We start from the raw sequence: 14,511 nt of genomic DNA, 5'->3' as shown, positions 1-14,511 counted from the left end.
TATTTTGATCAAAATAGAGTTGGGTGACCCCATCTCTCTTCGTGGCTGGTAGAGAGATGAAGGCAACAACCAGAAAAGATGTCTTCCACCTTTTATACCTTTCCAGAACAAAAAGATCAGGTCTTGGTACTAGGCATAAGATGGCACAAAAAAATAATTCCTAGATGATGACTCATACACAGCAACCCAGGCTCCATCCATAACTCCTTTTCCCCCTCCCCTTACTGTGCTCTTTTCATATAAGCAATCACCTATACCTAAAGCATGAAGCCCTTACTTTTCCAATATATATATAAAGCATCTGATCAAGCAATTAACTACAAAATAATGATTACAAAATAACAAAACAATGATTACATGATAACACTATAAGTATCAATATAAAATGGTTACTATATGTAAAAGAAATGCTAATGTCAAACTTAAACATACTAAAATCATAAGCACAATAAAATCCCTTCAGTATAGAGAGATAGAAAGAGACAGAGGGAGGGGAAGAGTATGTTTTGCCTGGAAGGGAATATTTCTGGAGCCAATTGGAATGTAGCATCCACCCCTCTCTGCTCCCTAATTAAAGGGTTTAAGCAAGCTGGCTGGGTAGGATTTCTTACACATTTTCCCTGGAGAGCAGCAGTAGCAGTAGCAGCAAGAGCAGCAAGAGCAACAATTACTGGAGCCATGGCTGAGTAAGCCTACTCAACAAGAGGTGGTGGTGGAGAGGATTTGCCCAAGTTAGTTGCAAGCCTTGCACACATTTGTTCTTTGGTTTCCTGGGTCAATTGGTGGACCTTCCATTAGTGGGCCCTTCTCATCATGAGTGGATCCTTTGATAAGAAGATTGCCAGCATTTTGACTGACATTTCCAGCTCACTCAGTTGCCATGCAGCCACCAAGGACTCCCCTACGTTTCCTGAATTACCTATTACGGACCTGGAATGCTACAGCACCCCACTTACTCAACATGTATATTACACCAGTCAACCTTATACTCAACCTTTGAACCACTATGCATACCAACCTCAATTTAACTTCAATGGGATTGGGGCTGCTGGGACATATTCCCCTAAATCTAATTATCCTTATTGCACCTCATATAGGCAATATGGATCTTTCCGGGATCAGCAGTTGCCTAGCCAAGAAACAGGTAAGGAAGTTTTTTTAATCAAAGTCCAGAGTATGTGAGTTTGAGAGGTTGACTGTCCCTATTTGGGGTTCAGGGAGATTAAATGTCTTGGAATCTCTTGGAATGTGGGATTTGTTCTCCCCCATTCTGTTGAAATATTTTAAACAGTGGTGTGTAAGAGATTTTGCCTTGCCAGAAAGTATTGTCTTAGTAGAAAGAAATGAATTAGACACAATGTCCCTTTTTATCATTACATACAAGACACCCAAACTTTTCTAGTGTTCTAAATGCTAACCATTGAACCCTTGGATGGAATTCTGTCCTCCCTTCCCCTAGTCTTCCTTTAGAGTTTTGTGCTTTGTGACTATTTCTGTAATTTTTGGAAAAAATCAATTGTCCCATCAGTAAAAATATCCATCAACTTTAGAGAGCTCTAATGATTTCTGTGACAGTGTTAGGACAATATACATATACATATACACATTTATATATATACACACACACTCCACCATCCACCTATAAAAGACAATTGAGGGATAACTGAAATATATTTTCTATCTTGGTCCTCCTTTTTTTCTTGCCCAATTCAGATTTTGCCATGAAACGACTCTTACAATTGTAAGCTTGATTTTGCAGGGCTATGAAATTCAGCAATAGAAAGTCATGGGCTCTCCAACCTTTTTCCTTAATGAGTGGAGATTCTCTGAAGAACTGATTACTGATCCATTTTGGATCAAGATTTGTGTTTTGCTCCCGTCCAGGATAAGGGTCAAAAAGAATCAAATCAGCCTTTATCCCCCTTCCCTTGAATTATTTCTTCCATGTTCCTGGGCAAGAAAAGGTCTGCACATTTTTTCCAATTTTTGTGTGCTAGTTCATGGATTATTTTTTAATTTGCAAAGTGCAAAGGCTACTGTTGCAACAGTACCTCAAATTCCATCTTTTGTTTAAGGAAGGGAAGATTGGAACTTTTCTTAGAGAGAAAAATATCAGTGCTAAGTTTGAGACTTTTTTCCTGAGGCAAAAAATCTGTTTTCCCCTTCCCCTTAAAAAGAAAGGTCCCCTTTCCCCCCCTAAAACACTATTTCACCAAATGTGATATTTTTAGTAGCTTGTTTTTCTCCCACACACAGACCTGTGATATGCGCAAAATTTGCTCATTTGCTGCTTAAAATCTTGACACCATTGTCCACAATTTGATATGTGCGAGGGCACCCATTTATTTGTATGAATTAAAAAACAGGGAAAGAAGTAGCATAAAAGTTGGAAAACTGAAAGACAAAATACACAACTGTGAAAATGGTAAAGATAAAAAAGAATGTTATCTTTAAACAGAACTGGCACGTAGATTCTAGCTACAACTGTCTGAGACCTACAACTCATGCCCTCATTCCCCACAAACATTTCAGGAAGGGTGTATGCTGGGGTTGTGTGGTTCCAACTCTTCCGTTGTAACTGGCCAATGTTGCCTGCAAAAGAGGAAAAAAACACATCAAGGATCTAGTGAGACAGAGACATAACAAATTCTGTTTTTTAAAAAGGAGCTAGGTCAAAATGGAAGAATGGAGAAGTCCATTTGTGAGGCAGAAAGCACCTAGGCTGAATCCTGCAATGGTCTCCTATGTTGAACTATTTCTTGATCCTGTTAAAAATATCAGGGGAACAAAAAATGAAAACTAAAAGGGGTAAGGAAGGGGAGAAAGGAGAGGCTAACAAGAAAAAAAATTCAGTGGAAAAGTAATAAAAAGCAATGGTGGGGGACATATATCAAGCAAAAGAAGAGAGAGACCAAATAAAAGTTTAATCAATTTCCAAAAATCTTTCTTTTAATGGAATTCCACCTCCCAATTCTCCAGTAAATTGAATAGTAGAAAGCCTCTGAACTTTAGGAGTTTAATTTTTTTATGCCAACAAGCAAGCGATTGAATTAATTTCTGAAGTACAAACAGGTGGATTGATTGATTGATTCAAACAATCTTCATACAAACTACATATAGCTGCCCTTTGATACAAGTTACCTATGAGTAAATTCCACTGAGCTGAGGGAGGCTTATTCCGAATATATTTGCTCCGCATCTGCTCATATTGTTCTGTGTTGTATTGTTGGGAATTAATAAAGACAATACATTCTTTCTCATCTCCTTCATTCTTCATTCTCATCTCCAGCAGTTGAGTGTGAATTTGTATTCCTCTGCTGAAACAAAGCATGGGTTCTGCAAATGGAACAGACTATGTTACTTTATAAAAGCAAAGGTTTAGAAGCCAGCAGTACTTTCTTTTTGAACATCATTGCAACATTTCTCTCTGCTATTTGGGTTTTTTCCCCCAGTGTATTTCATTTGTCTCAATTCTCCAGTTTCAGTGAAGGAAGAATCTGAAGTGCAGATAGTCAATGGAAAACCCAAAAAAATCCGAAAGCCCCGCACAATTTACTCCAGCTACCAGCTGGCTGCTCTGCAAACACGATTCCAAAAGGCACAGTATCTGGCATTGCCAGAGAGGGCAAAGTTGGCTGCACAACTTGGACTGACCCAAACTCAGGTAAAACTCTAGAAACGGGAGGGAGGAGGGGGAGAGACAGAGAGGGAGAGAGAGAACTTTTGTTTAGCCTTTTGGAAACATGAGTGTATATCTGTGTGAAACTCCAGCAAAATTTCAGGGAACTGCAAAATTTAGTGCTTTAGACAGGCTGGTTGAATTAAAATCAGTTCAGTAACTTCTAGTTATTAATTTTCTCCCAATCCATCCATTCTTTTCATAATATTTTGTAAATGATTTTTCCATATTTGTCCTCTGAAATATTTCATTTCTTTATCCCAGTCTCTGTGTATCCCTAGATTTGTTTAAGGTTTAAAAACAAAAAAGAGTCTATTTTTCAGGATTGTTAACCATTTACAGTAGATAACTCTTTGCATGTTGAGAAGTAAAATATTTGTGTGAATTCTATGATAACACAGTGATGACTTAGGATTAAGGGGATCACAGAAAAGAGGTGGTGAGTTCATCTGTTGTCATATGGAAGGCAAACAATGATGATCACAATAATTCTAATTAAGAGAAAGCATGAGTTGTCATAAATACAAAATGTAATAATAGAACAACAGTAAGCAAGCTGGGACAAGTTACAATATTTTGCAAAAATACTTGGGAGCAATTAACCTGCAGGGGAGTTCTGGGAAAACTTGAAGGGATACATGAGTCTGCAGTCTTACGTATATTTACCTTGGAGTCTAGCTGATCAAAGTCAGTGGGATGTTTTTCCAAACAAGCATGGATAAGATCTGTCAGATTGAAAACAATTCTCAAGTTCTTAGTTTTGTTTGATAAGAGCTAAAACAGTGGGGTAATATATATGGAAGAGAATGCTGCCTTTTTAAAATAACATTTGGTACTCATCCCTTCCTTAGGAAAAATCTGAATAGTAGCACTAAACTAAAACAAAACTAAAGACAAAACAGAAATACTACTTTTGGAATATATGAAACCATTCAAAAGTGAGTACTAACTTTGGCTGTAATTCTATAAACATTACCCAAGAATAAGCCTAAAAATAAGTCACTTATTTTTTATGATATCTGTGTATTTGCGGATGTTGGGAGAATCAGGAATAACATTTTTATCAGGAAAGTAGTGGAAAAGATCTAATTTTCCAAAGCAGAACTTCAAGAGCTAGGCTCCCAGAACACATGCTAAACAGTGGTTGGTTTTAACCTGAGGGTGGGTGGTTTCTTTAATGTTTTAATTTGATGACTTAGCTATATATTTCTTTGGTTAATTTATGTGCCATTGTATTGTGAGAACTGAGAAAATGGATCAATTGAATAGTGAAGTCTCATCCTGTTTGTGTCGGAGGCACCGTTTAAGGTGCTTCTGGGTTGAAAGGATTAGCTGGCGACATCACTGTTGCCTGGTAGATGCCCGTGGGGGCTCCTTTCATGTCCCCGCCAAGGAGCTGGAGCAAATGACAGGAGCTCACCCTGCTACACAGCAGCACACAGATCTTAAACATGGGCTTGCTAACCTCCAACCCAGCTTCCTAACCACGTGAGCCACCGTGTTCCTTAATAGTGAAGTATAATGCATAAACCTAGCCAGTAGGCACCCAGGTTTTCGCTATAATTATAAATGTTTTTAAAACACATAAATGCCCTCTTGCTACATACAGTGGGCCTCAAAGCTAGTTGCATCTTTCATTGTTTCCATTGGCTATATTCAAGGATACACTGAACTATAAATGAATTGTATTGATTAAGTTCACATCACTACAATGTCAATTTTATTTTAGCTTGCCTTGCTGTAAGAACCCAGGCTACTTTTCTCTGCTATATGGGCAATTTGCAATCCAATTTGCAAAGTTATCATGGTTTACCTAAAGATGACAACAGAAAGAAAATATTTAGGTGATCTGTCAAATATGATGGGTAGCCTATATTTAAGGCAGGATTTGTTGAATCTACTTTATTGAAATTCCAAAATCTACTGAGATCAGAGTCACAGAATGAAGAAACAGGGTTCCTCTGAGCACATTCTAGAGGATGTTTTGGGGTCCAATGTTAGAAGTGAACTGAGGCCATTGTCCTTTTATCCAAATGTCCCCTCTTGTTTACCCTAATGTTTCTTCATTTCAGTCAACTAATTTAAGATGAAGCCAAATTTATTTATTTATTTATTTATTTTATTAAACTTATATGCCGCCCTTCTCCCAACAGGACTCAGGGCGGCTTACAGCATATTAAAACGATACAAACACTATCCCCAATAAAAACCAATTAAAAACAAATATTTACCGCTGTGTTACCATTAAAATTCTAATTAAAATTGTCCCTATTTAAAATTCTCCCTAGGCCANGGGGTCGCCAGCCGACACTGCTTGGCCGACGGCACCCTGAGGAGGCCCGCTCTGTGGGAGCGTACTGGTCTGTGAGAGGAAATCTGTGGCAGAAGGCGGTCTCGGAGATATCCAGGTCCGATGCCATGGAGCGCTTTAAAGGTGGTAACTAACACCTTAAAGCGCACCCGGAAGGCCACTGGTAACCAGTGCAGCTCGCACAGCAGCGGTGTTACGTGGGAGCGACGAGTCCCTCCCAACACCGCCCGTGCGGCCGCATTCTGGACCAGTTGAAGCCTCCGGATGCTCCTCACAGGGAGCCCCATGTATAGAGCATTACAGTAGTCCAGGCGGGAGGTGACGTAGAAGAACAGAAGAAATAACACATTCATGCATACATACCATTCCCAAACAAACCCTCATGTTATCATCTTCTGTAGCCCTTCTTGATGATATATGTGAAGTTGTATAGTTCTAGAGGGAAATAGGATGGCAAGTTTATGAGATTAGTACAAAGCTAGAACTTAAATAGCTCTGGAAATTTCCTCTACTAAATGAGGCTAGGCATACCATATCTTGCTTGCAGAAATTCAGGCAACCATGGAAGGGCAGTAAAGAGATACAGGAAACTGTCTTTACTGCCATTAGTGATCATCCAGATTAATGCACCCTAGATATGCCCACATGAAAGATAGAAAAATAATATACAAAGCTGGATTGCCAAAAAGCACATAACTCCTTAGGCAAGGATGAAATCAGAGTAAAATGTACTTTGTTGTGTTGAAAGAAAAATCTTCATCAGGGTTCAGTCCAAGCTGGGAATAAACAAAATGGAGACTGCTTTAGAAAGAAGGTTGTAGTTTATTGAAGAGCAGAACCACAAGACATGAGACTCTGGAGCAGCTGACCACATGTAGCTGGGAGTGGTGGGTTTTTATAACTTCTTGGGCTTTTGTGTTTGGAGTTCCTGTTCCTGTGGCATGAACTTTGACCTGAGGTTCTTTTGAGTGTGTCATTTTTGGTATTGGTGGGTTAATCCTATTATGTCCTAAAGGTCATGTTTCCTGTCCTTAGAGTTTGGGTGGGGGATGTAGATTTTAGGGGTCTTTGTCTTTCTAATCTCATCAGCTCCAAGCTTCCTGGCTCCAATCTTTCTGAAAGGATTATCAAATCTGCATTTCTACAGACCTGGCCTCTGCTTGGGGCAGAGAGACTTGGGGGGGGTGTGATTTCTGCCTTTAAGATCCTTTGGGGAAATATAATATTCTGCCTTTTTATTTTTTTTCTCCAAGTTTTTTATTAATTTTACAATATTACATTTACATATTTGAAAAGTAGCGTGGCGGCTGAGCACAGTAATTCCATTACATTTGAATATCACCAGTACAAATCTCAAAGTATTACAACAACTAATTCCCTCTCTTTCCCCCATAATATCTACTGTCATGTTTGAACCAATACAATTCTTATTCTATCAATCAAACAAAAAGTACCTTTCTAATATTCATCAATAATCTTCAGTCTATACATATCTTAATTAATTTGACATTCCACCTTTTAGACAATAACCTAGTAAGTTTTTCTTAACTTTGATTTCCCATTGATATTTAAGTTTAACGTTTAATCTTTATCATTTCCAGATTTTAAATGATCCCAATTTCTAAGTCTCGTATCTCACATTTGGGGCTAATAATTTTTTTTCTTTCATTGTCCTCACCAGACACAAATCAACAGTAGAGATTTTTCCTCTTCAAAACCAAAGTTCCCTTCTACAAAGTGTGCTTATCAGGATAAATGCTATTCTGCATGTGCTAGTGTCCTTTGGCATAAAACTTCTGTCTATCTAGGACACGGGTCGGCAACCTGTGGCTCCGGAGCCGCATACGGCTCTTTGAGCCATCTCCTGCAGCTCCGGAGCCTCCTCCTCCCCCTCCTCCCTCCCCCCCATGCTGCAGTCCCGGCTGGGGCGGTGGCGAGGGCATCGCTTCCTGGGCCGTCCCCGGGCCGCCGAGCCGGCCACGTGTCTGCCTGGGCCGGGCGGCAGTCCCGGCTGGGGTGGCGGTGGTGGGGGCATTGCTCCCTGGGCCGTCCCCGGGCCACCGAGCCAGCTATGCATCTCCCCAGGCCAGGCTGGGCGGCAGTCCCGGCTGGGGTGGTGGCAGGGGGGCATCGCTTCCTGGGCCATCCCCGGGCAGCCGAGCTGGTCACACATCTCCGCGGGCCGGGCTGAGCAGCAGTCCCGGTTGGGGCGGCGGCAGCGAGGGCATCGCTTCCTGGGCCATCCCTGGGCCGCCGAGCCGGCCACGTGTCTCCCCGGGCCGTGCGGCAGTCCCAGCTGGGGCGGCGATGGCAGCAGGGGCATCGCTCCCTGGTCCGTTCCTGGGCTGCCAAGCCAGCTATGCGTCTCCCCAGGCCGGGCCGGCGGCAGTCCTGGCTGGGCCGGCAGCAGGGGGGCATCGCTTCCTGGGCTGTCCCCGGGCCATTCCCCGGGCAGCTGAGTTCGCCACGCATCTCCCCGGGCTGGTTCGTGGTGTCCCGGGCGCCTTTGAGCGCCTTCTACTGCCTCCTGCCCCCCTCCCCTTCCTGGCCCTTCGGCGCCATCTGCCTTTCATTCTCTCTCTCTCTCCTCATCTGAAGAGAGAGAGAGGCAGAGGAAAGAGAGAGAGAAAGAGAGAGAGAGGGTGACTTGTTCGGGCGAAGAACCAGTGGGGGGCAAGGCGAGGTAAGTCAAAAGATGCGGAACCTTCGTGCTAGCATCTCCTGAACCCTTGTTATCCCTGCCACAGACTCGGCTCATCCGCCCTCACTCTCTCCTCTCCTCTCTCTGCGGACGAGGCTGCTCGCTTCAAATGATTGGCTAGTGAGGCCCGGGGGCCAGGCAGGCAGGCAAGTCTCGACCGCAGCATTTTGATGCTGTTGTTTTGCGCGCGCGTGACGCTGGCTGGGAACAGAGCCAAGCAAGCTCTGTGGTTGGAAGTCCCTACGGCTTGGGAGCCAGGATTTATTTATTTATTTATTTATTGTTCGAATTTATATCCCGCCCTTCTCCTTGCGGACTCAGGATCTTCCCCCTCTCAGTCCCAAATCACAAGCAGGATTCACCACATTGGGATTGGAAGCGAGCAGCGAGGAGATGGTCTGTCTCTCTTCCTCCCCTCCTCCCTTCCTCACTGGCTACTGAGGCTCCCTGCTGGGCGCAGTCGGCCTGAAGCGGAGGAGGGTCAGGGGGAGAGAAAGAGGAAAGAGAAAGAGAGAGAAAGAGAGGAAAGAGGGAGAAAGAGAGAGGAAAGAGAAAGAGGGAGAAGAAAGAGAGGAAAGAGAAAAAGAGAGGGAGGGAGGGAGAGGAAAGAGAAAGAGAGGAAAGAGAGAGGGAGAGGAAAGAGGGAGAGGAAAGAAAGAGGGAGAGAGGAAAGAGAGAATGAGAGGGGGAAGCGCAAGTACCTCTCTCTCTCTCTCTCTCTCTCTCTCTCTCTCTCACACACACACACACACACACACACACACACACACACAGAGTGGGGGAAGAGGACTGGCAGACCAAGGGCAGAAAGAGGGAGAGGGAGGGAGAGAGGGAGAGGGAGGGAGGGACAGAAAGAGAGAGAGAGAGACCCTTTTGACATCTAAAATGAAGATAACACTGCATATATCCATAGGACCCTCTTTAAAAGAGTGAGCTCTCACTGCAGTTCCATTAGAGCTCGCATAGACGAAAGGAACCACCTCTTCCGGGTATTCAAATTTAACGGTTACCCAACAAAATTTGTCAGACGACATAGTAGACCACCTGAGTCCCTAAGGAACCCGGGTACGGAGGACCCCATCCCCAGGATGACATTGGTTACCCTCCCCTATATCTGTAATGTCTCTGGGGCTACTGCCAGGCTTCTGGCTCCCTACAATGTGAAAGTAGCTCATAGGCCCGCCCGGACACTGCGTGCCACCATTATGCGCCCGAAAGACCCTCTCCCCAATATGGAAAAAGCATCGATCATCTACAGGGTTAACTGCAAGGACTGTTCTAATAACTATATTGGGGAGACTTCAAAAAGATTGGGAACTAGAATCCAAGAACATAGATTGGCGATAAGAAGGGGCGAGCAGTACTCCCAACTGTGGACGCATATGGCAGAAACTGGACACCGTTTTAATTTTGAGGAAGCACAAGTTCTAGCCAGTGACAATACAAAGAGTGGACGCCTCCTCAAGGAGGCATGGCTGTCCAATGAAGAGTCTATTAACCGGCATATTGATCTCTGCCCAGCACACCTGACCTTAAGAGCCTGGTGTACAGATAACCCCCCACCCCATCGCAGACAATTTACGAAGCCACCAAATGCACCATTGGAGAAAACCATTAAAAGAGTCTTGCCCCCCTATCACCATCTGCAGGCAACGGACGTTCAAGAGAAGCAGGAGTACTGTTTAAGAGAATCCCCACTCCCCGGGATGGAGAAACGACCTCAAAGACCAAGATCGGAAAGAATTGCGGATGAAGCGGAAGAAACGGCTTGTGCTGAAGAAACTGACACCCCCCCCCCAGGAACAACAAAAGAGCTGGAGGCCAGCCAATAGGAGAATTGGAGATACCCGCAGTGTAATAAGAAGGGAGGAAACCATAACCCCCGATCACTGTATTAACAGCTCGGTTGGAATTGGTCGGGAGGTGAATGGAAGGAGGGGGAGGGTTGATTCTCCTTCCCTCACTTCTAATAACAAAGAGGATGGGAGAAAGCAGATTGGAGCTACGATCACTCGGTCATGGGCAAGAAATAGGGAAATACCCACATCAGTAGAAGATAATCCCCAAGAGATTGACATACGGACATCGAACCGAAGAAAGGGGAGTGCAATGGTGATTAGGTTAAATACCCTAACAAACGGCAATAAACATAGAGAGGAGAGGTGCGAAGGGGAGGGGGGACAACAGCGCTGTGCATTAGAACAGCCTAGAGGGAGCAGAAAAGAAAACAAGGCTAATGGACAAGACAGGAAATTGGAAGACATGATTACACAAAGAAGGGGAGTAGAGGCTCTACCCGTGCTAAACCTCCAAGAAAGGACATCCCCTGCTATTACTTACACTGATACGGATCGTGCGGGAAGGACAACTTCTAGTAAGAACTCGGTGCCTGGAGTACATTCTAGTATAACCGGCCCAGTGACGAGATCGAAGAGTCGTGCACATGTCCTAATTAAACCTATAAAGGGACTTTCCCATTGACCAGCATTCTAAGCCCTGAAGATGTCAGCAGATGCCGACGAAAGCTAGGCACTTTTATTGATTTCTATGTGTTTTAAAGGTTTTTTAATATTCTTAAGAACTTTTATCTCTAAATTATTATTATTAAATTATTTATTGTATTCCCTGGTGCTCACGTCTATTGACTGACTTTGAACATGGATATACCCGGGGATCACATTTTTAAAGTAATTTCAGGACGGCTGCGGAAGAATGAAAGAGTTTTTACTGAGGGAAGAGGAGAGATAGAGGGTGTGGGAGAGACATTTCGGCAGGAGGGGGGGGAGAAAGATCAGGCAGATAGGGGGCGGCGGCCACTGGATAGGATGGGGGGTAGTGCGGACAGGAGGAAGGGGGAGGAGGTTATGAAAAGGGGGAAGGGCAACATCGTCCCGTTTTAGGGGCGATCACTCGTTCCCGCACGTCTGTCTTACGGACGTGCCAAGCAATTTCGGTGGGGAGAGAGAGGGGGGAGGTCAAAGGTATGGGAGAGAAGGGGAAAGACCGAATGAAGGAAGAGGTATGGCTGCAGGAGGAGGGGGGGAGCAGCGCTAGCAGCGCAAGGATGGGTGTGTCCCCCTGGCTAACCGATGGTGGAGAAGAAAGTGAGTTAATGCCGGCCTCCCTGCGGGAGAATGAAGGAGTTTTGACAGGGAAGAGGAAAGATAGAGGGTGTGGGAAAGACGTTTCGACAGGAGGGGGGGGGAAAAGAACAGACAGGTAGGGGGCGGCGGCCACTAGATAGGATAGGGGGTGGTGCGGACAGGAGGGAGGGGGAGGAGGGTATAGAAAGGGGGGAAGGAGAGCAACGTCATCCCGTTTTAGGGGCGATCACCCGTTCCCGCGCGGCTGCCTTACGGACGTGCCGAGTAACTTCGGTGGGGAGAGAGAGGGGGGGGTCAAAGGCATGGGAGAGAAGGGGAAAGACCGAATGAAGGAAGAGGTACGGCTGCAGGATGAGGGGGGGAGTAGCGTAAGCAGTGTAAGGATGGGTGTGTGCCCCCGGTTAATCGATGGGGGAGAAGAAAGTGAGTTAATGCCGGCATCCAGAGATCGCGGTTATGCGCCTGCCGGACAGGGAGGAGGAGAAACATCGCGCAGGGTAGATCAAGGCAGCATACCTCGCAGGGTGTTTGGGAGGAGGAGGGGTGATGACGTTAGTGTACGACGCGGCCCCACCCCCGGTGGAGCCAGACGAGGCATTGACACGGGGTTGCAGGAAGGAAGGAGGAGAGAGGGTGAGTGGGGTGATGATGCAAGGATAGGAACAGCTCTGGCAGACCAGCTGAATGGAGTGAGAACGGGGTTGGAACGGCGATTGGCCGGTGGGGCGTTACGGTAGCGCCCATGGGCCGGGTGCAAAGGTGGCTTGGCTATAAGAAGCGCCCTCCCATTGACCTACGTAGATCCCTGAAGATGCCGTCAGAGAGCCGGTGAAAGCTTGGATCATTATTTATTAAAACTTTTTTAAAGGTTTTTACTTTTCCTGGTGCTCATTGTTGTTTATACATTTTTATCATGAACACACCCAGGAATCAGTCGTCGGTTTTTAGAATTGTTTTTAATATATATATATATATATATATATATATATATATATATATATATATATATATATATATATATATATATATATATATATATATATATATATATAATCTTGAGTTTGGTGCACCCTGTCGGCCCAAACACACACACACACACACAGGTAAAAAAGGATATATGCAGTGTTATCTTCATTTTAGATATCCAAAGGGTTTTGCGGCTCCCTGTGTTTTGTTTTCGGTGGGAAATGGGTCCAAGTGTGTCTTTGAGTGTTTTGGGTTGCCTACCCCTGATCTAGGACATGTGCAGAGTTTTAGGAGTCTATACCTCAGAGGTCTGAGAGAAGAACTGATAGGCAGGGTAAAGACATTTGCTTCTTTAGAAGAAAGAAATCTTCTATAGTCTTGCTTTCCTCATTCTTTTGGCCATTTTTCCATGTTTGAGACAGAGACTGAGTATATTCTCTGAGATACTTTTTTACAAAGAGGGTAAAATGTGGGAAACCTTTTACCTCACCCTGATGTAACTTGCTTTTTGAAAAATTTCCAGGATAGGAGAGGAAAAGCAACTTAGAAAGAATGGATTGAGATTTGTTCCATTAGAAAAATGTGACTAATTAATTACACAAAAATATCTAGCAAAAGTTGTGTTAGCAGGGCCTCAGCAGATTAAGGGCCTCAGCCTCAGCCTTGAAAAGACTCTTCTTTTCAATCACAGTTCACAACAAAGGAAACACTAGGATGGTTACCAAAGTAGAAAGGTGTCATTTATCACAAGCTTGGATTTTAGGCAAACGTGGATTTAGTTCTGTGGACATGTTACCTCTTAATTAATCTGATGAAAACTAAACTTTCTGGACTCCTATTAAAATATTATGGTCTTTTGTCAAATGCTCACTCACCATGCTTGACATGATATTCTTAAACAGATGTAAACCAAACATGTGTGATTGGATATATGCACACACCCAACAGAGCTAGCTTCCTCTGTTTCAGCTCCCACATTCAGACATAAAGCTGCCTTGTTTGTCATCCTCTCCCACAAGCCTTCCCTGCTAAGCAGGTCATGAGGGGCTGGTAAAGAAGCTGAACTGGAATGTGGAGCCAGTCAAGCACCCTGAGGACAACAAGGCTTCTTAACTGCTTTGATCTAAATCAGGGGTGTCAAACTCGCAACATCACATGACGTGTTGCGACGTATCGCAAGTTTTTTTCCATTGCCCGCAATGGGGTGGGCGCGGTTTTGTCATGACACATCTGGCCCGTGGGCCGGCAGTTTGGCACCCCTGATCTAAATTAAGGGAGCAAGTTGGCATGTTTCTGGATTCTGATAGGTCAAGAGCATAGCATAGTGGTGACAACCTGACACATTGAAAATTGCACCCAACGAAATGCTCTGAGGGTGTACAGATGAGTTTTTGTTCCTACTAACAGACTGCCCCATGACAGAAACAAATTTTCCCCTAAGGTCATCATGGTCAGTGATCCAGGTTTTTTTGTTTGGACTTTTTTTTTGGGGGGGTGGCCTAATGTTTTGCCTTCCAAAGTAATGGACTACTATCTGATTTTGTTATATATGGCCGTGAGGGTCTGGATGGGGAGGAACAGACTCAGGCTCAACCCTTCCAAGACCGAGTGGCTGTGGCTACCGGCGCCTCGGCATAGTCAGCTGGTTCCATCGCTGACTATAGGGGGCGAAACTTTGGCCCCCTCGGATAGGGTGCGCAATCTGGGTGTCCTCCTGGATTCACGGCTGACACTGGATGACCAGTTGGCG

At 44.5% G+C, this 14,511-nt stretch overlaps 1 protein-coding gene across 1 annotated transcript in view; it reads left to right on the top strand.

Moving 5' to 3' along the window:
* The first annotated feature begins 813 nt into the window (after positions 1-813).
* Positions 814-14,511, top strand: part of LOC107292795 (homeobox protein DLX-3-like) — a 17,089-nt gene continuing 3,391 nt past the window's right edge. The window contains exons 1-2 of the mRNA XM_015821919.1: positions 814-1,144; positions 3,480-3,664. Coding sequence (XP_015677405.1) covers positions 814-1,144; positions 3,480-3,664 — 516 coding nt within the window. The remainder of the gene's footprint in view (positions 1,145-3,479; positions 3,665-14,511) is intronic.

The sequence above is a fragment of the Protobothrops mucrosquamatus genome, unplaced genomic scaffold, assembly GCF_001527695.2.
Source record: "Protobothrops mucrosquamatus isolate PMUCROS unplaced genomic scaffold, P.Mucros_1.0 scaffold1425, whole genome shotgun sequence".
Taxonomy (NCBI): domain Eukaryota; kingdom Metazoa; phylum Chordata; class Lepidosauria; order Squamata; family Viperidae; genus Protobothrops; species Protobothrops mucrosquamatus.
This window is presented reverse-complemented; position numbering and strand designations above follow the sequence as displayed.